Source organism: Lytechinus pictus, chromosome 5 (genome assembly GCF_037042905.1).
Source record: "Lytechinus pictus isolate F3 Inbred chromosome 5, Lp3.0, whole genome shotgun sequence".
In the NCBI taxonomy this organism is placed as follows: domain Eukaryota; kingdom Metazoa; phylum Echinodermata; class Echinoidea; order Temnopleuroida; family Toxopneustidae; genus Lytechinus; species Lytechinus pictus.
In genome coordinates this window covers 21110890-21137567 of record NC_087249.1, presented here as the reverse complement: position 1 = coordinate 21137567, position 26678 = coordinate 21110890, and the positions used below count along the sequence as shown (strand labels likewise).

General features: G+C 35.2%; 1 protein-coding gene across 1 annotated transcript in view; it reads right to left on the bottom strand.

Moving 5' to 3' along the window:
- Positions 1-1200: 1200 nt before the first annotated feature.
- The window catches only part of LOC129261671 (ceramide transfer protein-like), a 36969-nt gene continuing 11491 nt past the window's right edge, over positions 1201-26678 (bottom strand). The window contains exons 2-5 of the mRNA XM_054899721.2: positions 10124-10256; positions 9467-9669; positions 6565-6694; positions 1201-4086 (exon numbers count right to left, since the gene is read on the bottom strand). Coding sequence (XP_054755696.2) covers positions 3959-4086; positions 6565-6694; positions 9467-9669; positions 10124-10256 — 594 coding nt within the window. The 3' untranslated portion in view covers positions 1201-3958. The remainder of the gene's footprint in view (positions 4087-6564; positions 6695-9466; positions 9670-10123; positions 10257-26678) is intronic.

Sequence of the window (26678 nt, the reverse complement as noted above, 5' to 3'; positions counted from 1 at the left end):
TTCCAAACTTCCTTGTCCCTTTGCCTTCAATATTGACGTAAGGAGTCAGAAAGGATGATTAAAACCACTTCATATAAACGTGATGAAATGAAATACATTTTCAATCAGAGGGCGAGTGTTTGCACAATAGTTCATTGTGTACACAATGAGTGACTGAGAAAATAAGACATGACAAAAATGAAAGACGCAGGAATTCCAAGAATTCATGGAAAATCACAGCGAATTGAGATCTTTCGCCCATACCTCATACTAAAAGGGGAATTCAAAATAATATGCTTGAAAGAATAGTAGATTATGATGCCCAAGACGTCGGGGAAAACCCTTCTTTTTATGGCCTCATCTTTAATACAAAGAGTTGCAAACGATCAAATAAATCTCAGAATCAACTAAAGATAGTGAGTTACACCATCAAGACTGTTAAAAGTGTGCTCTAATTCTGGGGGAGGGGGAAGGGGGAGGCAGACAAGTTAAACATTACATAGTTTTCAATGAAATTATAAGATATTGTAGAGTTACACCACCCACACCTCATTCTTTTATTTTCCCCATGGCATCCCCTCCTTTTTTCTTTTTTTTTTGCTTCTCGATAAAATGTATGGGAAGCTGCCCCCTGCTACCACCTCTATCTTATTTATGAACACTGTCCATTATTGATGAATATTTTGTAATCACCAGAGGCAATCACCAGCAACTTAAATAGAGTCAAACATTCTTTTTAGACTGCCTGTCTATCTAAAGCACAACTTGTCATTTTTTTTGCATGAATTATGATTATGATTTATTTATTTATTTATTTACTTATTTAGTTATTCATTTATTTATTCATTCAATATTTATTTATTTACTTACTTATTTATTACTTATTATTAATTTATTTTATTTTATTATTTATTATTATTATTATTTTTTTTTGGGGGGGGATATATAAACCAGGTCATAACAACCACTTGGAAATAAAGACCAATTCAACACCTTCCTCCAACAATCTTGTACAATTAGTCGGCAGCACTCCCAATTTCAATTAACAATGTGATTTAAAAAAAAATGATTATAATCAACTTTTTTTCACGAGAATTGATATTTATCATAAAGTTCAAATCTCGAGCTTTGCAACCCAGATCACAATTCAATCAGACTATCATTCATTCCTCTGTTAGAAATATACCAAAACATCAAATATAACGTTGGTACAAGTAAATCTGTTGTCACATGTAATTTCTTTTCTAGTTTTGCATGAATGGTCAATATTGTCCAACACAAATGGCGCATTTTCAGTCTTCAGGAGATTTATCAACCATAAAGACCTACAAAACTGAGGCGCCCAAAGCAGAGAATAATTCACAATAGTTACATTCCATGAATTCCTATATAGGTACATCAAATATATAGAATTTTGGAAAAATATAAGGACAAAATATGACTTTGCTGCTTTCTTTCTCCCAATATAGGTACTGTCCCTCATAAAAAAAAAGAATCAATACATTTATGGAAGGGTAAGATGGGAATGTGTGGGGATTACCAAGGAACAAGTGATGTGTGTCTTGGTGATATGGATAATTTAGTAATGAGATTGACCTCTTCAAATTCCTGTCCAATATGTTGAATAATGATATTGGACTCTGTGCCTTGAACTAGAATGAGAAATGAATTTGCTCAGTTTTTTAAACACAGAAACACAATCGTGATGGCCATTTCAATGTTTGCATGAGATTCCATATTCTTATAAATCAAGTACAATGCTTCGTTAATGGAATCATAAAAAAGGGTGTTATCATTAACAGCAAACACAGATAGCATTTATCTATGCTTGAAAGGACAAGGATGTGTTTGCTAGACTAGAAATGATATTAATAAAAGACATGACCCAACAAGGTTCTATATTGGGGCTCCAAACTCACTAAAAAAAAGGCAACGGTCAGGTGGTGTCTCATGTGATTCCCTTCAAACACTGATTGCACCATGGACCCTAAACTTACCAACTCCTAACATCAAATTCGCATATTTTCAAGAGACATTCCTTTCTTCTCTTTACCTAAAATTGCAGACAGACTTTTACAAAAAATACAAGGTCATTGACAAAGACAACTGGCGACTCTCTCTCTTTCTTCCCTATTTCTTTTCCTCCAAACTTAGGGACTGTCCCTCTTTAAATGTGGACAATTGGTATTTTGGCTAATGACCTGTTTTCTATACACCTAAATGTGAAATAGGCTGAAATTATTTTATGATGTCTCATCTTCATCAAGATAATATAAACTGCTCTTTCATCTATTTAACCTTTTGAACACTGAATAATCAAATACTAGGTATTACATTGAGAGAGACCATCACTGGGCTATTTCATAATGATTGTCTAGAAAAGTGTCCTATGGAGAATGGATTGAAAACAGTATTAAAGCCAAATGAACTTCCATATCACTTCAGACAACACCAGGTAAAGTAACAATATGCACATGCTTGACAGCAATTCATACTTTCAGAACACATTTTTAATGCACAATCTTCACTTTTTTTTTTTTTTTGGGGGGGGTGCTTTTCATATTCTAGTCATTCTGAAAGCATATTTGCATAAGCATGATCAGAATATATGACATAGCCAACAGATATCAATAGACAATACCGTACTCATCCTGTCCAAAGTTTTAAAGAAAATTTGAAATATCTTGAGCTACCATTATGATTTTTTTCAAAAAGAGAAAAATTGAAGGTTCTCATCATACGTTTGAATGATATAAAATAGTAGTCATCCATCCAGAATAGAAATAGTTGGGAGTTACATAAATGCACTGAAATTATCTGAATGTTAACAGGGCTTACTTCCGTAGACCTGTTCTACGCAAGGACACTAGAGCCTTGTTTACATATGAGGCGACAAACAAAACACAGCAACATTTCATAAAAGTATCATGCATACATGGTCAGACAATTCGCACCAATTATTTCTCAATAATTGCATATTAAAAGCTTCAAGCCTATTAAAGAAGCGATTGAAAGTTGTGGGAACAAATCCTGATATCACAATGATTTTATTATTACAAATTGGGTTTGTGGGCGTAATAAGGACATGCACTTGAGGTGTTTATTTCTGAAACAAGTCAGAATGAAAACTATGTTCTATAGTTACAATACCTGCTTTGAAAATAATGCTTGGTCACATGGGCGCCAGTTGAGAGAAGTGAAAACCTGTACCAGATCCCAAATTAAACCGACATCCATGAGATTTGTATTTTCAAGGACTACACCCACACACATACACTTATCATACATTAAAAAAAAAAAACGATTAACAAGGCAATTCTTAGACAATCTCTTGAGACTCTATGAAAATATCATTTTTGAGCTCTCATTGAAAAGAAAAATCATTGTTCTTTGGGAGAAAAAAACATGAAATTTTGGGGCATGGTATGGCTATCTTGTTGAAAAAAAAACTTGAAATTTTTGAGCTTTGTACATCAGCCTAGGTACAGGAAACTTATAATTCATAAAAACTCTTAAAACTTGCAATTCGGGAGCCAAATGCGTGAAAGGTCATTCCTATTCAGTGGAATTACATTTCCACATCATTGTTTGCAACATCACTTCGTGACCCATAAGGTCACATCACATGCAATGGCAGGGAACATAGACTTTACATTCACAAAGGTTTGTAAGAGTTGGAATTTTAATAGGTTACAAAGGGTGTCATCAGTAGGCCTTACTTCTCCTTTTACAGTGACTTGATTGGTCAGACCAGGCCAACTTCATCTTCTGGGAAATGCAGGGAGAAGTGGAAACGTCTTTAAGGCAACAGACATTAGTGACTTTAATTGATTATCAACCATAAGCTACTGAAATCCTTGCATCTGATTGGTTCAGAGCAGATTCATCAGTGAAAATCACTGACAAGATGTTTTTATGAAACACTCCCCCTGATCTTTTTTCCCTTTCTTTATCTCTCTATCTCTCTCTATGACAAATGTTACCAACTGATGGGCTTGTCTTTGCACTTCTCCTGGACGTAGGCGGAAAACTTTCTAAGGAACTTGGGATACTCTCTCTTGTAGACTGTCCTCAGTACAGATCCGGGTACCCATCCACCCGGATTGGCTGGGAAGAGGGAAAAAAAACCAAGGGAGAGAGATGTATGTTTGATTACCTTAAAGGAATGAATGAACTTTATTGAAATTTATAATAGTCGAAAATGCTTCTTGCCAAAGGAGAGGTATGTATATTCTATTTCGAGTGTAAAATCAATAGTACCCAAACTTTGGAGAGGAAACTTACGTTATTGACTAGAAAGGAAACACATTAAAAAGGTTTGCCATACACCATGCTTGACAGCACCCTGCAGGTAGACTACATGGTTGACCAAGCAGAGACCATGTTGATGGGAGAACTCTTAGCGGTATAGTGGTACTTTTATCATGAAATTGTAAATATCTTGACAAATAACTGACTACTACTACTACTTCTACTGCCACTATGACTACTACTACTTCTACTACTACTACTACTACTTCTACTGCCACTACGACTACGACTACTACTACTACTACTACTACTACTACTACTACTACTGCCACTACGACTACGACTACTACTACTACGACTACTACTACTACTACTACTACTACAACTTGAACTACTACTACTACTACTACTACTACAACTAGAACTACTACTACTACTACTACTACTACTACTACTACTACTACTACTTCTACTACTGCCACTAATATTACTATTACTACTACTGCTACTACTACTACTACTACTACTACTACTACTACTACTACTACTACTGCTGCTGCTGCTACTACTACTACTACTACTACTAGTACTACTACTACTGCTATTACTACTACTACTACTACTACTGCTACTACTACTACTACTACTACTACTGCTACTACTTCTACTACTACTTCTATTACTACTTCTACTACTATTTCTACTACTACTAATACTACTGCCACTACGACTACTACTACTACTACTACTACTACTACTACTACGACTACTACTACTACTACTTCTACTACTTCTACTGCTGCTGCTGCTAAGCCTGCTAACACTAAAACTACAACTATTATGAATATTACTGCAGCTACAATTAGCACCACTACACTATACTCCTATTACAAATATTGTCATTTCTACTGTAACTTCTACTACTACTACACCTACAGTATTCTTGCAATAAAAAAAAAGAAAGTAATCACAGCAATGTCTCAGACAAGGTCAGTGTGTCGTGAAGTCTCAAGAGACAATAGTAATTCTGATTTTCATCCCATGATATTGAAACTGAAACTTCAGGAAGTTTACTTTTAAAACAATCATGAGGACTACCTTCAAGTTATACAAGGTACTTAAGTTATCTATTCTTTAAAAGAAATAATTTTTATTTATTGATAAACTTAAGACTTAGATTGTCTTCAATATGCATATGCCTCTTAGAGAATGATTGAAGACAAATCAATACTTATGGAGTTAATTCCATTGTTAGTTCTTTTTCTAAGCAATATTGACACCCACACATCAATATTGTGCATACACAGACATACACACATACATACATACAGACAGACAGACATGATACATGTACATAATGAAGTTGCTAAAAGACATTTGACTTTTATACAAAATAAACACAATTTCACACTAGTCCAAGCTGCATTTGATGTTTGATTTACCTAGGAACAACATTTCATTACTGAAATGTTGTATTTAATAAGAATGATGAGTGAAATTCAAGTATTTCAATCAAAGTTTTCTGAGGTTAAAGCTTTTTCATTTTACAGCAAAGACTAGACTAATCTAACAATTATCAAAATTGCTATGACACCATCCCTCCATTTTACCCTATTCCATGTATCCTTCTCCTTCAATCCAACCCTTCTTGGCTGTGATTTTCACTCTAAAATCATAGTTTTTAAAGACATGCAGTTCAAACCATGGTTGGATTTAATAAAGTCTTTCAAAGCGTGGAAATAAAATGCTGAAAAAGATGTGTTTTGGAATGTGCTTCCGCAGAACCACAAACACAAATGTTTCATGAAACACAATGAAGATATCAATTATTATGACCTGAATAAGGCATTTTGGAAACAAGATATAAATGCACATATTTTCTCCGTCTATTGACTCAACACAAAATATGTCACAATGGCCCAGCCAGCGTAGACCCATATTGCCCTCCTCAAGACTCGGGCAACATGAGACTAATTCAGGCAATATTACGCAACGAGCTGTCTTCTGGTTCAGGAATGTATTGCATACAGCCTGAAAATAATCTTTACAAGTCAAACTCACTTTGATACATGGTGGGTGGTCTTTAAAGGGGGAAAACGGGACAATCATACACTCTTCCCCCGAGTAGCATGTTTGGGTTTGCATTTTTGATTTGTGATTCATGTTTGTGATCCTAGCTCAAAAAAATTGCATGATTGCAACTCTACTCTTCCCTACCTCCTGCTTCTTCCCTGTTTTCTCTAGTCAGATCAGGTGATGGAGGAGAGAAGGAGGGTTGAATTCAAGGAGGATGCACTGAATGTGATTGTGAAGTAACGTTCTATGATTACTTACCATGAGCGACGTAGTAGATCTTACAGACGAGGTTTTCTCGCGTTGCCTTCTCTTTAGGTATATCGGGTGGATCAAGGAACGTCTGACAGAGCATGCTCACGTTGACCTTAGCTCTTATGCATTTGCTTGTCTGAAAAACGCAAACAGAAATGAAATCGTCACATTAGTCTACGTATTACAGACTGATTTTGGAAAAATCATTAATCATGCAAATCACTTAACTCTAAAAGATAACCTATCATAATGCAAACAATTAGTTGCACTTGACATAGTATGAGCAATGAACCTTTACAAAAGCTTGACATATGGTCACACAGGTATAACATAAGTAAATGAACAGATTGTACCATGAATTACCCATCTCATGAGGCCACAAATTCTGTCCTGAAGAGGCAGCAAATAAATTGGACTCCCTTCTTGATCACAGGCCTCGACACCCTTTACAAAATGTTACTACCAGGGCCACTGCAGCCTTTTAAAGGCCCTTTAAAGGCCTGCAATCAATGGTTAATTCAGTATGACATTACTGATTGGCTACTCGTCAATCTCTTGTACTGATGTTGTTTGGCCACTGCCATGTTGTCATTGATTGTAAACCTTTGTGTAACAGAGCCCAGACCTTGTTTTGTTCCCATGATTTGTTTAAGTTTTCATGCATGTCTGACCAGCATTTTTTTCACCGTCTCAGAAAACACACAACAGTTACGGAATGCATACAATGTACATTTTAACTGTTTGCAAAATACTTCAAAGCCCCCTGGTTTACTAAAAAAATATTGAAAGACAAATATTGGTTGAGTACTCAGAGTTAGGTGGAATCAAAGGATATTAACTGAGGTAAATAAAGAAATGTGTTTCAATGCCAAGCTCTCCTAACGCTTTCCAATAGTGATTTTGCATTGAGGTTGGAGAGAGGTGAACACAGAAAAAAGTCCATGGTTTTTTAAGTTTATTAACCAAAATTGAAATAATCAAGGATAGAAACTTTCAATATATTTGTTTTTCTTTTCAACAAAAGTGACATAAAAGTATATCGATTTGAAAAACTCTGAAATATACCAAGAATTCCATTGAAGCTAGGACACCAACAAAGTACTGATATATTTAGATATACAATGTACATGTGCTTGCCATAATAATAATAAACACCTAAGAGATGTATATATATATATATCATACTAGATCCGCCGGAAAGGCAAATTCTTTTGTCTTTTTACACTGTTCACAATTCGCCTAAACGCCCTCTACACTCGCTTAAACGTCGAAATGTCTATTATGACGGAATAAACTCATTCATAGACTTCGCCCTTACGTAGGATGTAGGCATATATACATATATATATATATATATATATATACAGTGCGTCCCACAAAAAATGAAACCGAGATTTAGCGATGATTTATCATAACTTAATCATAAATACAATAGACAAATGACCTACCAATGTAAAGCTTAGAATCTCCTCTTTCATCTGATATTACTTAGATTATTTCTCATTCACGCATGAGTGAGCAAATACAATTTGAAGAAAGGATACCAAAAACTCATTTGGCGGGGGTATCTGAATTTCAAAAAGAAAATCACATGCCTAAAAAGTTCAATATCTGCTCTTTTATTTGATACCTTAATCACAGAAAATGGTCAAGAAGTAAAAAAGTTATGTTCCCTCGAAACAATGCTTGTATTTCCAAAATTTCATTAAATAACGGTTTTCACCGGTTTCCCACATAAGCTATCGCACGCTTAACAAAAGACTGAATGCATGGCTGATCGTCAACAAAACGGAGTGTCGAGTGAGTTTGATCGCTAGCCTGTAAAACCTCTTCATTTTATGAAATTATTGAAATTTAAGCCTTATTTCAAATAACCAGAACTTTGTTATTTCTTGACCATTTTCTGTAATTGATATCAAATTAAAGAGCAGATATTGAACTTTTTAAAAACGTGGTTTTCTTTTTGAAACCCAGATACAGCCCGCCAAGTGACTTTTTGGTATCCCCTCTTCAAATTGTTTTTGCTCACTCATGCGTGAATAAGAATATATCTAAGGAATTTCAGATGAAAGAGGAGATTCTAAGCTTTACAATGGTAGGTCATTTGTTTATTTTATTTGTAAATAAGTTATGATAAATCATCAATATATCTCGATTTCGTTTTCTGTGGGACGCACTGTATATATATAGACCATATCCTTCCTGTGTATTACAATCATACTCTGATCATGGGATTTCTATTTTTTGAAGAAAAATCTATTTCAATGCAAACAGGGTATGTGCCGCGGAGGGGACCCCCTTTTTTACACTCAAATTTCCGTTCCAAGGCATAGCATTTTTATCTTATTGAGAAAAAAAACAAAGAAAGCCGCTCTAAAGCATAGCATTTTCTTCTTATCAAGAAAAAAGAAATCCTTTCCAAAGCTTCGCATATTTATCGTTACGCCGTTCCGGCCGCATTGATCTGCTACAATGAGCTGCAATTTTGGTGAAAAGCAGCCGCAGAGCGCTGTCCGACCATTGCCTCTGCGCAATACCCGTTCCATAGGGATGCATACGCACTCACAGGCAGGCGACCCGTTCCAAGGACCCCCGTTTTCACAAACATTTGTAGTTCCGAAGCCCGTTCCGAGGACCCTCCTTTTTTGTCTTGCCCGCAGCACATACCTACCACTTTTTTGGTCGAGTACCCCCCCCCCCCCTGGGAATACAGCCCAAAAAGTCTGAGTCTGATTTCCCAGGATAGACACACACTGCTTTTCCACCCTACGCTTATTCATTTGGGGAAACCAAGATTAATAAGATTATTAAGAATTGCCTAAAGTAAAATTTGTAAACCCACAAATCAAACTTTGAAATATCATAAACCATCCAAGTTTGTGAAAGAAAGAGTACACTAAGGACTCACCGCTTTGGGATGTTCTGTGGAGAAGTTGATGACGAGCCAGGAGCCAACATCTTGTGTGTTTTGAATGCTAAGGTCTAGTTTGCGGAGATGGGAGACGAAGCACGTGTCTCGTTGGGTCGCTGGCCACACCCTTTTCATGAGCTGGTGTGAGATGACTGTATCTGGCGAAAGAACTTCCAGTGTATTGGATATATCTAACGTAGCTGAAAAGATAAACAAATATATATATACATCATCTTACAGCTGATGCCCTGAAACAGGAATATATGTCAGCAAATCCAAAGAAATAATCATTTTGAAATAATAGAAAATCATTACTACTTAAACTATAATTAAAAGCCAAATACCACCCACCATATCCTCAGCATTCTTCTTCTTTGCTATAAATTCTGAACACTTCTTCTTCTGCCTCTTTTCCTCCTCCTCCCTCCCTCCCCCCTCCTCCCCATCATTCCCCTCTCCTCGATCTTCCGCTTCTCTATATTCCTCTTCCTCTTTCTTCCTCTGATTCTCCTCCTCCTTCTCTGTCCTCTGCTCCTCTTCATCCCCCTCCCTATCGATTTTCCTTCTCCTTCATCTCCATTTACAAGTAATGTTTTATTATAATTTTATACAATCAACATTAATACAATTTATGGTAAATGTCAAAATACTTACTATCCCATTCCATCCTAACATTGACATCCCAGAAGGAAAAACACATCTCATTGCTGGTGACATTCCTAATAGTATGGGTAGCTTTCAGAGGGTCGCATACCACTCCATCTATCTCTTGCTCACTCTTATATACCTGTAAATAGAGAGAAAGAGAAAGAGGATGAGAGAAAGAAAGAGAGACAGAGAGGAGACAAACAGAGAGATAGAAAGAAAAAAATTGTTATATTTTATGATCAGAAGTAAGTTTCAGAAATAGTTTTCTCAACAACACAAAAAGTATTCAAGTTCCTCTTAAAATAACTTGTCAAGAAAACACATTTGATGAGCAAATAACTTGGTAGCAGTGATTCTACATAACACTCATTGATTGACTTCTGTGTAAAATATACATGATAGACATGATCCATTGATTCTTACATTAGTAAGCCAAAATAAGGGAAATGTCACTTTTCAAGTCTCAAGAGTCATTTTCATATTTATGAACTCAAAACGACTTCTGGAGAATGTTCAAGTGACTTGGATGCTCATCATCCAATGATAGACCCAGAATGCATGATTCTTTTTTTATTTGTTCAAAAAATAATTTCAGAATTTTTAGCAAAAAAAGAAAAAAAAATATGAACATGAACAAGTGATAACAAGAAATTCAAATCACAATGTAATACTGTATGAATAGATAGACTAGTTCCAGACTTTCAGAGATTAATGATACAATTTGTATTGCTAAGAGGGAACATTAAATTCTAAACTTAAATTGTATATAAATAAAAGATTCAATTGTTGTAAAGCTAGTATAAAAGTGAAACAAATTAAATGTGATCTTTAATTCATCATCTTGATTAATTAAAACTTTAACTTCCTTATGTAGAGAAAAAATAAATTAATTAAAAAGAAAAAAAAAACCTCTTGACCTAAGGAGATGTTTCACTTTCACTTTGTGATTGTGCAAATCAAGTCCACATCCAAGCAGTTAAACATATACAGATACTACAAATCAAAGGAAATTTGATATCATTGTTGAAGGATATTTGATATCATTTTTCTTTTCTTTAAATGTCTTTCAATCATTAACAAATCTACTAAAGTATCTACTCACCCAAGTCGATTAAGGAAACCTGTTTAATGATTACTTCATGATTTGGTAATATTTATGGAAAACACTCAAGCACAGCTCCAAATAGCAAATAATTTGCAATGCTGTGCAGTTTTGTCATTCTTAAAGGACAAGTCCAACCTAACAAAAAGTTGATTCGTATAAAAAGAGAAAATCCAACAAGCATAACACTGAAAATTTCATCAAAATCGGATGTAAAATAAGAAAGTTACAACGTTTTTAAGTTTCACTTAGTTTCACAAAACAGTTATATGCACATCCCGGTCGGTATGCAAATGAAGGAACTGATGACATCACTCACTCACTATTTCTTTCCTATTTTATTATATGAAATATGAAATATTCTAATTTTCTCCTCATTGTGCTGTGAAACAAAGTTCTATTTCTCCCTGAACATGTAGAATTACCATAGTTTAACATTTTATGGTCCAGTCAAGTTGGTCCTTATTGTCAAATCTGTAAAAATTGAAATATTGTATAATTCAAATAATAAAAAACAAAAGAAATAGTGAGTGAGGAACATCATCGCTTCTCTCATTTGCATATGACTATATTGTGCATATAACTATTTTGTGAAAAATAAGAGAAAACTTTAAAATGTCAGAACTTTCTTATTTTACATCTGATTTTGATGAAATTTTCAGCATTATGCTTGTCTGATTTTTCTCTATTGATTCAAATCAACATTTTTCTGAGGTGAACTTGACCTTTAAATGTGGTAGCAAGTGCAGAAAAAAAATCTTTCAATTAAAAGGGCATATTTCCATAAGCAGAAAATCTTCTGCCTAAAGTTCTAGAAGACAGTCAATGAAATATAACAAGATTTCACCTTATTTTGGCATCTCTCTGATGCCCGTGTTCAAATCTTGCTTATGCATGTTCTTCTGGTAATTTTTTGTACAACTTACGCAAACATGCATCGATTATAATGCATTTTGTACAGTCTAAGCATGAACATCAGCTGCTATAGCTCTAACCATATTTTTGTCATTTTGATGTCATGCATCATTCTCAAATTGTTGTAAGCCGGGGACCCTAATTGCTCAAAATAAAAAGAAATAACATTGGCATTAAAATCATATACCGGCTGTTGGTATACAAAGAACAATATATAACATATAATAAATAAATACAAAAAAATCATTAGAATAACTTTGCAATCCAATGGTAATTTACATGGAATCCACTTTTCTGATTGGCTGGTGGGCATCATTACCATTATAGTTACCATGATAGTATCGTGAAAAGGGCCTATATCAGTTGCCGTTTCAGTTTTGAATAAAAATCTTGAAATCTCAATAAAACTAGAGATGCTCGGCGGGTTGCGCGGCCGAGCACATGTATCCCCCGAACCCGCCGCGTCATCCGTCATTGCGATATATAGAGCTCACACAGAAATTTGACAAATAAATACAATTGTCATGGCGACAATGACCCTGCCCACATTTTGCCTGTGGGTACCAAATTTGCTGACAATAATATGACGTAGTAGCACATGTTTCCCCCGAACCCACCGCGTCATCCGTCATTGCGATATATAGAGCTCACACAGAAATTTGACAAATAAATACAATTGTCATGGCGACAATGACCCTGCCCACATTTTGCCTGTGGGTACTAAATTTGCTGACAATAATATGACGTAGTAGCGTGACTCTGCAGAACCTAAAGTATTGTCCAGTATCACCTGTTGGGGAATACAATTATAGAGTAATCTGGATATATTTTGTAAACCTAACCCTAAGACCCCCCACAAAAACTGATAGGCATCTTCGCTTCACCTTCTAATATTGCTTCTGTGTGCCAACTGTTAAGACAAACTGGAAAAAAGCAGAAGTTACAGGTTTTACCAAATTTTCCACAAAAATATAGTTACCATGGAAACCATTTCTCCACCCATTCCAAAATCATTAGGCGGCTTTGCTTTACCATAACGGACCTTCATGCCACATTTAAAGATGATCGGAGAAGAAATGCAGCTGGTAGAGCGCTCACAAGGAAATCTCAGCTATTTTTTAAAAAACTTTCGTTACCATGGCAACGATGTCTCCGCCCACACAAAAATTAATAGGCGGCTTTGCTTAATAGACCTTTATGCCACATTTAAAGATGATCGGAGAAGAAATGCAGCTGGTAGAGCGCTCACAATGACATCTCTGCTATTTCCTCAAAAACTCTTGTTACCATGGCAACGAAGTCTCCGCCAACACCAAAATCAATACGCGGCTTTGCTTTACCATACTGGACCTTCATGACAAATTTGAAGATGATCGGAGAAGAAATGCGGCTGATAGAGCGCTCACAAGGACATCTCTGCTATTTCCACAAAAACTCGTGACCATGGCAACGATGTCTCCACCCACACCAAAATCAATAGGCGGCTTTGCTTTACCATAAAGGACCTTCATGCCACATTTGAAGATGATCGGAGAAGTAATGCAGCTGGTAGAGCGCTCACAAAGACATCTCTGCTATTTCCACAAAAACTCTTGTTACCATGGCAACAATGTCTCCGCCCACACCAAAATCGATAGGCGGCTTCGCTATACCATACTCAACCTTCATGACAAATTTGAAGATGATCGGAGAAGAAATGCGGCTGATAGAGCGCTCACAAGGAAATCTCTGCGGCGGCGGACGCGGCGGCAGCGCGACGAGGCCAAATCCATAGTATCCTCCGAACTCTGTTCGGGGGATACAATTAATTTCAGAATTCTATCTTGATCATTCACTTCTTTATGAGTGGTTTACTTAATAATTCTATTCTTGATTAATCAGATATTTTTAACAATTATTTTCTTCCCAATAAGGTCTTTAAAAAACTCCTTAAAAGTACACTATGTTTGCGAAAACATATATGTTAATTAGAGAACTTTGAAAAGGATAAGTACTAAAAGCCTGTTTAGCACTTCTAAACAATTACAATATGTTTGCAAATATAATGGAGCATGTTAAAAATTATCAAGCCAAATGGAAGTAAGCATGTAGACTGGATGAGTCAGAAAATTATTCATTAATCAACATTTGAATTTCATTACAAGTGGAGTGCCTGTGGCAGTCTCGCCTGCTTTACACAATTCAATATAGTAGCAGTGCTGACCAAAAAACAGTTTTGCTCTGCTATGCAGCCGAGAAAAAGACTATATTATGACTTTCGTTATTAAGATTACATTTCATCAAAATCATATTTGATTGCAATGTATTTGCCAATATTGATAATGCTGGCCTCTGGCTCATCTTTTAACTTTGTTTTCTAATCAAACTGAACTAAATTATAATTCAATATTGTCATTTCAATTTGGCACACAGCCTCAACAATATAGATGTATTTTTTTAACTTTGCAGTGACCAAAATTTCATGTGATTATACATGTATACTTACTTTTTTCCTTTGTATGTAATAATTCATTGAACTTTCATGTTTGTATAACTGTTACATGTATCTTTACTTTAACTATATCATTGTATAAATAGGGCCTATGTGTTGATATCAAATAGAATAAAAAAATCTTAAATCTCTTGAATCAATATAGTGAAAGGTGGGTGAGAGACCAATACCTTCAACATGACATCAGTCTACAGATTATCACATGAAGCAGACTACATCAAAGGAAATATTGGTCGAATGTAATACAATAAAGGTTTATTCTAATGCAATAAAGTCGTAAGTTGTAACCGGACATTTAATAGAGACAGAAGGTCACTCCATTGGAATATAACCTTAGTGTTTTTAAAGTAAATCACAGAGGTATGGCAAAGCTATGCACTGATTTTCACATACACATACACACACAGTGGGGTTTGATCCTCAAGCCGGAGGCAGTACAACAACTGAAACACAAATCACCTCAGACAAAAAAAAAATGGAAAAAAATGTTTTCACAAAAGAATATGACAATGATGATGAAGAATAGAGTTATGGAACCATGCTCTGAAAGATGTGACCCTGTTTGTTATTAGGTGTACTATTATCTGTCTCTTCTGTATTCACAGACTGCGGAAATGATAAATTCCCATAACTGATGCAACACTGTACATTGGGTCAAGGAAAACTTGCCTTTATTTTTTTGTTATGAAAGTTAGTTAGTTTAAAAATAACAACACTTGTGATCTTCAGGTAACCCACAAGGCTGTTTCAATTCAATGTTTACATTTGAGTGTGTGTTTCTCCTCATTTATTTAATACAACCTGTATTTTCTTTTTCACTTTAAAGGGAAAGATATGACTTTGCTGAAAGCTCACAACTGGTAAATCATTATTTATGATTAATAACTCAATAAGAAGTCAATTAATTGATACATGTATCTCTTAAAGAAAATGAAGAAGTAGTAATCTCTATATTACATGTACTCTGAAACAACAAGCAACACGTATGTAGTTCAAAAATTAGATTAGTAGTCAAGTGGGTGCACATGATATAGACCAATATTTTCTTATCGGTAATGACTGTTCTAGTAAAATTGCCTTTTCAAATATGACTACAGTTCAGCTCATTACACCCTCTCATTAATAAGTTATGGTTAATCAGTTTATTTTTAAGTGTGTACTTGTACTAGTATGACTGCTTCAAATGAGCTAATTTGGTAATAACGATGTGCCTGACAACTTAAAACATTTTGTTTTCACTCAAAAGCAATCCTGGCTTTCTAAGATAACAAAAAAAAAGACATTTTTGTGTTCTGTTTGTTTTTGAACCCCACACCTTGTGGTTCAAAGTCAAGAGACTTATCCACTGAGCCACAACACCTCTACATTGTTTTAACATGCAAGTCCAAGGAATGCACATTCATAATCCCCTATCAATTATCATTTTGAAGAGTTATCTAGGCAATTGCAGTTTGATTACTAGAATTCATATCATAAATAAGCATTAATAAACAGTACAAACATGTCAGAGATGAGATAAGAATTATGTTTGTTCTTAAATTTGTGTATATTAAACATATTTACACATGACACTTTGATGTCTTAAAACAATTATTTGTTGTAACATGTCTCTGCATGCATGACTGCTTGGTAGAATTTGGAAGGACTTGATTCTAAACCAAGAGCCAACTTTGTAAAGTATTCTAGCCATGTATATCTGCCACAAAAAAAATCAAATGTACAATGGAACTAAAGTGTCAGCCGATTGCAAGTCAAGAACAAAAATTACAATTGTAGATATCATTTTGAATCTTTTTTCATTTTTAACATCCAATCTGGATTTACTATTTAATTGATTACCCTTAATTTTTATGTCAAAGTTTCAAGAACTACTTTCATATAATTTCGAAGTTACGATGACATTTCAAAAACTTAACCTTGGTTAAGAATCCAATATTGACGACGCTGCCATCGCAGCCGCCATCGTAGTCAGAAAAGCCTTGCCTATGGTCCTGCTCTGCAAGCATGACACAAAAATCACTTTTGTTACAAATATCAGATTAAAACTGAGTTAGAACTAGAATAAAAGATAAAAACAAGTCCTTCTAAAAAATACAAAACCACAAATTGAGGAAAAAAAAATAGGAAGTAAATAAATATTCTGGATTTTATCTGTTTCTGATAACTATACATGTAGATGCTGAAATTCAAATGCAGTTGATACAGATGGTCCCAGGTTGCTGTATAAATAGGGTTCATGTTACTTTTTAGGGTAACTTTGCTTTCATTTTGGAAAGGAAGTTAGGCGTTATTGAGGTGCCCTGTTAATGTATGTGCACAGCAATGCTGTTAAACAGAGCATGCAATCAAAATGATATATACATATAACTAGTGTATTGGGAGTCCAACACTAAAACCTTCCAACCAACAGCTAAAGAAATGGGCTAGAATATCAATATGTACCATTACGAATGGAGCCCCCACGGGCAAAAATACATGTATGTAAAAAGTTCGTATTACACTTTTTGTTAGATTAATATACAGGACAGGGGATCAAATGAACACTAGGGTTAAACAACAAAGAAAATGGGCTCAAAGATTATTTGTCACAATCCTCAAAAGTTTCAACTCTAATGGAGTAATAGAAAGGCAAGAGAGAGAGAGAGCGAGAGAGAAAGGGAGAGAGAGTGAGAGAGAAAGGGAGAGAGAACAATAAGTGGAAAATCTTGGAAGCTTTTCAGGCTCCAGATTATGGAGAGGTGGAGCTTCACTGGCAAAGCAAGCCACACCTCCAAACTGTTACTGGGGAGGAGTGATGAATATTGATAACTTCAGTGCTAAGGTAATGAATATTCATGAAGGGTGGGGAGCTCAGTTTGAATAATGTGATATAATATAGGCCACAACTTAACCTGATGAAGCAAGGATCCTGTATGTAACAATGGCAGCAATGTGGAATAATATTCAATGAACAATAGCTGTTCAACTCCAAAAAAAGTGGGTTTTCCCTGATAGTGGTTTCTTAGGCCCCCTCCAATTGAGTACCCTACTTCATTCCCATCAGTAAGCAATATGTAGATGTATAAGTCCTGTGTCATGTTCATGCAGATGTAAAGTAAGGTCATGCTTCATATGCTATTTTAAATGTGATTACTGATGGATATGAGGCCCGGGAAGGGGGGGGGGCAGCTCATATTATAATTCGTGTACCTCACAAAGCCTTGGAATACGGGTCTACATGTAAAAAAGGAAGTACGTATAAGTTGGTTGCCTAGGTAATGTTCTTGTGATGTTGGACAACTAACCAAATGACTAAAATTACATCTTTTTCTAAACTGTTATTCCCAATTATATTTTTGTTCATGAGGCAATACAAAAAGCACGTTATCTATGTTACTCTAACCACTATCAAACATTTCTTCAAATGTATCTGTTGCCTAATAAATAAAGTAATCCTGTACGAAGTGATTCAATACCATCCATGTGTCATAACATTAACAATGATATATTTATTGTTAAAGACTTTATTGTGTCTGATAAGCAATCCAATTTATCAAAAAACATAAATCAAATCGATTTCCCCTTGTTCAGTTCCCATACAGAGAGGATGTTTCCCAGGTGGGGGACTACATGTATAAATTAAATCCACCCTTTTCAAAATGAACTAAAAACTTTAAATGGTTCATGCATGCATGCATGTAGCAAGGCTTAACTGAAATCCTTTTCATGGACATGTACTTTTCTGTGTACATCATGAAAGGGACTGAGGAAGGGGGGGGGGGAGCAAAGTGCCCCTAATAATAATTTTGTGTTTGAACATTTTGACAGGAAAATGCTTCTTTTTAAAAAAGAGGTAACTTCTGATTATTTTGCCAGAAAAATGATGCCTGTCCTGACAGGGATTTCCAGGAATACCACTGTGTACAATGATATTGTTAATTACCCACCCCCCAAAAAAAGTGTTCGTCTTCCCCTAAACCAATTTGATGCATCATAACAAATTACGTCCAATAGACATGTATAGCTCAAAAACATTTGAATCGCGTTCAGATATGGTAGGATAAACCACTTTAAATGCATTAAAACATGCATTATAGTAGGGAAATTGCAAAAATCCCTAACAATATAAATGTCGAAGTTCCAAAATGCACAAACTTCTAACCATTTCATTATGCCAAGAGTTTGTACGGTAACTTTGGGTAACGTGTAATGTCATCACAATCATTTTGGACCCACACCCCACCCCCCCCCAAAAAAAAAAAAATATATATATAATATATTGAACAAAATAAATAATCCCCAAAAGTAAGTGAATAAAGAAAATAAATTCATTTATAAAGAATCATAAATAAACAAAATAAATGAAAAACAAAAAATAAATATGTAAACATATAAAATAATAAGTAAATAATGATAGCAATCAAAATTAAAAACAATAATACAAATAATACCATAACATCATAGCTGAGTAACAAAATTCATTTTTCCATCAGGAGTCTTAGGATATATTTTATGCCAAATGATGTAATTGCAGAAGAGGTAAACTTGCTTATGCATGTATTATCCTGCATACTGGTAACATACTTGGATGCAAACATTATTCACATTACTGTTTAATGCATTAAGTTACATATCCATTAACTTTTATTATGGGATCTAATGTTGGATCAGTTTTAAATTTTATACAATCTATAACCTAAAATGATAAAAAAAGGTCAGAAATTAAGTAATTCATATCACATTTTCATCATATGAAAATGATACAATATACTTGAAACTGCAATAACTCATGAAATGAAACATTTGAAAAGACATGGTACTTCCTTGTTTGCCAGACACATTCAGCTTTCGTGGTAGAGATATACCATGTAAAGGTAAAGGCGGACCGAATGATATAACGCTTGGTTCCCGGACGGACGCGATTTGCGCACTCAGGAAGGAAAACCCAAATTCCTGTTTATTTGCCTAAACCTGAAAAACACCTAAAAAGAGTGAAACTTGTACCACTGACTAGGTCCCCTGATTACCAAGCATCTATTTCCTGCCTTTGAGTTCTTTATTAAAGGACAAGTCCACCCAAACAAAAAGATTACTTGAATAAAACACATAAAAATCAAACAAGCTTGACACTGAAAATTTCATCAAAATCGGATGTAAAACAAGAGAATTATGAAATTTTAAAGTTTTGCTTAATTCCACAAAATAGTCGTTCTGGGCTGTACATGTATGTAAATGAGAAAACCAATGGCTTCCCTTACTCTTTCTTTTGTATCCATCGTAAGAATGAAATACTTCATTTGTTCCACATCCGATTTGAAACATTTTATTGTTCTCTAAATGGATGAAGTTGTCATTGTTTAATTCAATAAAGAGTTTCCTTATCATCCAGTCTTAAAATATCACACAATTCATATTATTTAATACATAAGGAATAATGAGCATGTGATCTATAAAGTTCTATCTTCAAGCACAGGCCTTTTTTATATGTAAAACAAGAAGTATTCCTGAAAGTGGATAATGACAGTTAAAGGAGGCATCTCTCCCCTTTGCCATATATTATTCAATTTTTTTTCTTTCTGCAACTTCTAGTAAAGCATTGCTTAGCCATTTATATCAGCAGTAAGTATTACAGATGACGCCTAAATAAAAACATTTTGTTCGAAGAATAAATCTTAATCAATTTGTTTGATGAAACCAAAGAGATAGCTGAATTTTTCTTCTAGATGAAACACATGGGAGTGTTATAATCCAATATTCAAAGTGACATTTAGATGTTAAAGGGTCAAGAAGTGTAAAAAGATATAGTATCATTGCATTTCAAATAAAATACACAGCTTCCTGTGTTTTTGTGTCAATTAAAGAGGTCTTACAGGCTGAAAATGCTGCAGTTTGACCAGATTAAAATCAGAATTAAAAACTAGAACTATCACTGATAATACCCCTGCCCTATGCTGTTACCATGGCAACAGTTTCGAACACATGGGGAAAAAAAATATGCCTTGCCCATCTTTGCCCCAAGACCTAGGTGTCATTTGAGAATTGGTTACACTGATGAAGTAGTTCGAAACACAAGATTTTTGCCTAATTTTTGTATAGTATGTTGTTACCATGGCAACACAATTTCCAACACATGCAAAAAATTGTGTCTTGCACATCTTCACCCCAACGCCATCATGTGTTCCAAGTTTCATTAAAATCGGTTAAAAACTGATAGTAGTTCGATGCGCAAAATTTGCAATGGAGTGAATGGCCCGACCGTACGCTGATTCCTACATGTATACCCTCTTCAAATTTTGTTTGGCGGAGTATAGAAATAGTGAAAATTTCATCAAAATTTGAGCATATTAAAATTTTCACAAGATATTGATGAACTTTGAAATTAAATAAACTTCATTAATTTCTTATCATACTTTGATGAAATTTTCATCATTTTGCTAGTTGAATTATGTGTAATCTGTGTAGGAACCATTTATAATGGCATGTTCTCTGTTGTATCATGGATCCTACTAGTAGGAACAATGGTTGTATTTAGAGTACACGGTTGCTATAATGTGACTGTAATATGAATAGTGCAGGAATAGTATGGTGGGCCTCCTCGAGTGGGGACCGGTTATAAGTCTGTGTCAAACAGTTAAAATAAAATGGTATTTCCAAACAGAGAGATGAGACAGTGCAAATCTATACTGAACTCAAACTATATGTAATTCAACTAAACAGCAAAATAAAAAGTGTAGAGAACGTCACTGACTATTCAATAAAAATTGTGATGTATTGTGATTTGCTCTATGTCCTTTTTCTCTGGGAGTGGTACACACAAAAACATTAAAGCAGATAGTTGCCTTTGTTCTATTGTGGTTTGTTCAGGTTCATAAAATTCAGAATTACCCATGTCATGATTGTAAAGAATGACCTAACAGGGATACTTGGAGGGGGAAGGGAGGGGTAGAGTGAAGGAGGGGGGGGGGGTTGAGAGAGGGGGTGAGAGAGTGAGGTGGGAGAGATAGAGAGAGCGAGGAGAGAGATGAGAGGATGGGAGAGAGGAGAAAATGGATGAAAAAAGTGGAAGAAGGTTGAAATAAGGGTGATAGGAGAGAGATAGGAAAGGAGATAGACGGGGGGGAGGGGGTGAAAAGTATGCAGATGGGTGTTTCATAAAGCCGTTCGTAAGTTAAGAGCGACTTGTGATCCTTTCTTACACGCTAAGATAATCACCAATAACCATTTTGATGTATACCATTTACCACAAGAAAGGATCACCAGTCTTTCTTAAAGTCACTCTTAACTTAAGAACAGCTTTATGAAATGGCCCCCGTAGTGTGAGGGTTAGAATGAGTGGCTGGTGTAAACAAATAAAGATACAGTGCCAAAGGAACCATGAGGAGAGATCTGATATCTTCCATTCAGAATTTACTTTTTTCCTTTTTTTCTCTCTCAGATATTCTAAAGCTTTTAAACTGTAAAGAGGATCAGTAAACAAGAGGGGTTTCTTACATTGTAACTCCTTTTTTCTCTCATCTAAAAGTCTTAGGAATTGTATAACCAATGTATTGTCACTGTCAGCAAGGGATCATCTTAACAATGCATGTGCAATTATGAGAAAAAACACTAGAGGGAGCTATTTCACTTCTCCCAATGGGACACAGTATTGTTGTAAGGTGATCCCTTCTACTCAATATTATTTCCACATTGTTGCAACGAAAATAACATGATTGTCTCTACATGTAGATAGTGAAATATAGGGCCTCCTATATTTCATCAACAATGTTTTATACAACTTATTTTAGAGTTCTGGCTGCTACCATCAGGAACTTACAGAAATTGGCAGCATAATATCATGATTTTTGTTGTCAAATACCTATGAATTTCATCCCATGCATCATGTAACTCATAAAGCAATTTACCCAACAATATAATTGCCAATATGTTTATTACTTAAGTACTTACTGAAGGTCTATGACAAGTAGCACAATAAAGACTTCATTACATTGTATGAATGACCCTTCTTCAGGTTGAGTATGATCAGGAAATTACTATTGACCTGTCAGGTTGTGATTGAGATTAGATTATAATTTAACAGTCAATATTAGAATGCAGTGAAAAGTGAAGAAGCAATTCCACAAAGACATGGAGGTTAACTGTGTGTGCTTGACAAAACCTGCAATTGAGATGAGTCCATAGAACAATCACTGGAATATGTGAAATTAATTATCATTATTGGCAGCTTCATATGTTTTGTTTTAATTGTGTCTCAAATAGTTTAGAACCACATGATTTGATTTGCCTCTACATGTATGATTTCCTTAATTTCAAAATCAATTTAGATTGATGAAAGAATATGACCCCCTGATGATAAATATTCTTGCAGTGACATTCTTCTGCGAGAACAGTGCAAAATGAGTTGGGCTATTCCATTTTGTCCATTGATTGAATCCGATCATATTTGGTAGTTGCAGTGGACAACAACTGCGTAGCCAGGATTTCATTTTGGAGGGGGTGGTAAACGCAATGCGTGCCAGCACTTACAGAGCGCGCTCCCTAGGGGGTGGGTGCAGGGAGGGGGAGATTCCCCCTCCCGCGTGAAGCTTTTGGTGTTTCATAAATTAAAATGAAAAGGAGCCATCTCTCTTGTCTCTAGTACCTATATCAGCTCCAATTTAGTTGACAATATTGTGATTTAAAACCTTTTTTTCATGAACCTTGTTTTCAAAAGTGATTGTGAGCGAACGCATAAAAAAGGAATACAATGGAGGAAATTAAAATAATAACAACCCCGCGCGAAGCACGGAAGCTAAAGCGTTTTTTTTTCCAATTTTTTTGCCATGAAAAGGGTCCCGATAAAAGGTTATTCTCAAAGATATATTGAATACTTCCCTTGGAAAGATCAGATTTGATTACAAAGAATTTAGCGACAGTGCATAACTCGCAAAACAGAGGAGAAGAAGTGTATATGCCGGGAGGAAGATATTCCTCCCCGCGCAGAGCAATGAAAACTCTGAAATTTCAAAGGGCGGACGTTTCATCAAATGCAGATATCTCTAATACCCCAGCGGCTCTAATTCAATTGATTTTCTAAGATTATTGAACTTCATTACAAGGAAAATAGTGCGCAAAAAGTTGAAAATTCTGTGATTTATTGAAATAATATAAAAAAGGATGCCTAATTTCTTTGACTTATCCTGAAGCGCTTCATTTTGAATTATAAAGAAACTTAAGTGTCATTCAAAATTTCAAACTGAGTGCGCAAAACAGGACAGGAGATGAATGTGCAGGGAAATGACATGAAGTTTAATAGAATTTGATAATAAATATTGTACTTTTTTATTTAATACGACACAAATGTTATACCTTCCTCTTTTTAAATTAGGAACCCGTTTGCCCCAAAATTATGTTTGTTTAGTAATGAGCTGAAAAGCAGGAGAAGTTGACTTTATGGAGGTGACGGCGAAAATTGATATATTCACCTGCCTGGAGCCGACCCGTCCAGAAGTTGCGCGATCAATTAAAAAAAAAGATAACTTCATATACTTCGGCCTAACCTTACTCTAATTCCATGCCCTAATGTATACATTTGAACTTTAACTGGCAAGAAACACATATAGCTGAGGTGGAAAAACAGGGTTAGAGAAAGGGTGGGGGAAACAATGGAGAACTTCAATATTATCATTTAACCGCGCGCAGCGCGGAAGCAAAATCCATATATAAATTTAGAGCAAGAGTGAAGGAGTTTCTCTTTTGAGAAAAAAAATAAAGAATAAAAAAAAAAAAACACAAAGCTATCTTTCTTCCCTTTGCTCCCTTCCCTTTTCCTTTTCTCCTCTCTTTTTTCCCTTCTTTTTTTTTTTTTTTGGGGGGGGACATTTTTTTTGGGGGGCGACTGTCCCCACCGCCCCCCCCCCTGGCTACGTGCCGTGTGGACAATGAAAAAAAAATTGTCATCATATCAATAGATCTAAATCTTGTAGAGTTCTGGGTACCGTCCTACAAATAGTTACGATTGATCCGATCAACCAAGACTATGGATGGCCAGCAACAACATCTAAGATGCAATTTTGTTCAAATTTTTTTTCTAGATACGATGTATATTCATGCATTCACCATTCTCTAGAAGATTCTGTGTGATTCTCTTTGTTTACTAAGGAGAAAAAAATTATGGTATGGATGGATTTCCAAACAGTTGAGATTTATTGGATCAATTGCAACTCTTTGTAAGACGGGGCCCTGGTATGAACCAATCATAATGAAATAATAAAAACTAGCCGACAGTAAATTCTCATCAACACGGATAGATTCGCATGGGCAAGTGTAAATCAATAATGGCTTTGGGAAATTCCCATCTCCTAAACCATGGAGTAGGACAGTAGGTCCATACCTGAACCTACCATATTAAATCTGTGATAGTTTCTACAGCTTGAATAAATGTTCACAGACATTTTTAAAAGGATCTTTGAAACCTTGATCACTGATTCAACTTCTAATTGGGATGATTTCTAACTTAGTTTTAGCTTTTGAAAATAAATACACAGAAAATTGAAAAGTATGAAGTATTGAAACATGTGGGTGTCAGGTACAAAAAAAGTACCATTGATTTTGACCTAATATCCTTTTGATGATCAAGGGCAATTTAAATGGTTAACTGGTTTCCTTTCTATCTGGTTTACTTCTAGGAATGACAGCATATTTCAATACATTAGAAATCCTCAAAACCACGCCAAGCATCCGCTCACATGCACGATCATTTCCTTATTTTTTTGTTAAACAACATCATAAAAGATAAGCCATACAAAATATGAGGAAAGCAGAGGCATAGTCTGTAAGGCTAGTAATAAATGAGTTACATGTAAATCTAGCTGGAGGGACATGCATGATTTCAACTGTAATTGAATTTTAAAAATTCAGACCCTGATTGTAAGGTCACTCACACAAAATCCTTGAAAGTCATCAAAATATTAACACAATTTTATTCCTTAATACATTGTAGTTATTCGTTTCTGAAATTCTCAAATTTCACTACACTGATAGTTGAATGAACATTGTTGTGATATCCGTGATCCCCTCATACACTGCCTGCGAATTGAAATGTGCGAGTATTCGTATGATGGGGGCCCCATGTCTGCGCACCATAAATTTAACTTTAAGATTAAACCTGAATTTCTTTTTATTCCACAAAAAAATCAGTTGATAATGTTCCTTATATTCTGATGAGTGTGCCAAAATATTTCACAAAAATTGGAGAGAGATACACGTATATGATTATCTTGGAAAAAACCTCGGCCGGTCATTTTCAGATTGAACAAAAAAGTGCTGCCCCTGGCGGGTGTTTCATAAAGCTGTTCGTAAGTTAAGAGCGGCTTAAGAACGACTGGTGATCCTTTCTAGCGCACTAAACCATCGCCTATGGTGTATACCATTTACCAAAAGGATCACCAGTCGTTCTTAAAGTCGTTCTAATCTTACGAACAGCTTTATGAAATACCCACCAGGTCTGCACACCCATTCACTTTTACACATGATTCTGAGATTTTGATGAGAAAGGCTGCATTTTGAGGCAGTCGCATGAAATGCCCGAAATTCATTATTTTCCCACCATTTTGAGTCTGATTTTTTAATGAATATCTGTATATGGGCAATTCCATAGGTTGGTGGACATGAGCTCAATGTGTCTTTGTACATATACATGTAGCCCATCTGAACCGTAACGTGAGTAACCACTTTATCTGCACCCCTAGTAAAAACCATGTGTTCTTTATTTTTTTAATTATATACAAATTTGTCTCCCTAATATACTTCTTTGAAATTGATATAATCAACTTTCATAAAAGCCTTGCATGAGGACACTTTTCACTTATAAATGTCCACTTTTCATTTTATGCATGTCCAAATCATGTAACATGAGTAACCGACACATTTCAAAGATTTGCCAGGAGCATAATGAAATTTCCCAAGTTTTGTTTTTATACAAAGGATAGTCAGACTGCGTACTATGTTGTGATAAAGAGATGTTTAGTTCCTATCTATAATAATGGAGTTACAGCTCCAAGTATGAGTCAAGGTGTCTCCAAATGTAACGTGAGTAA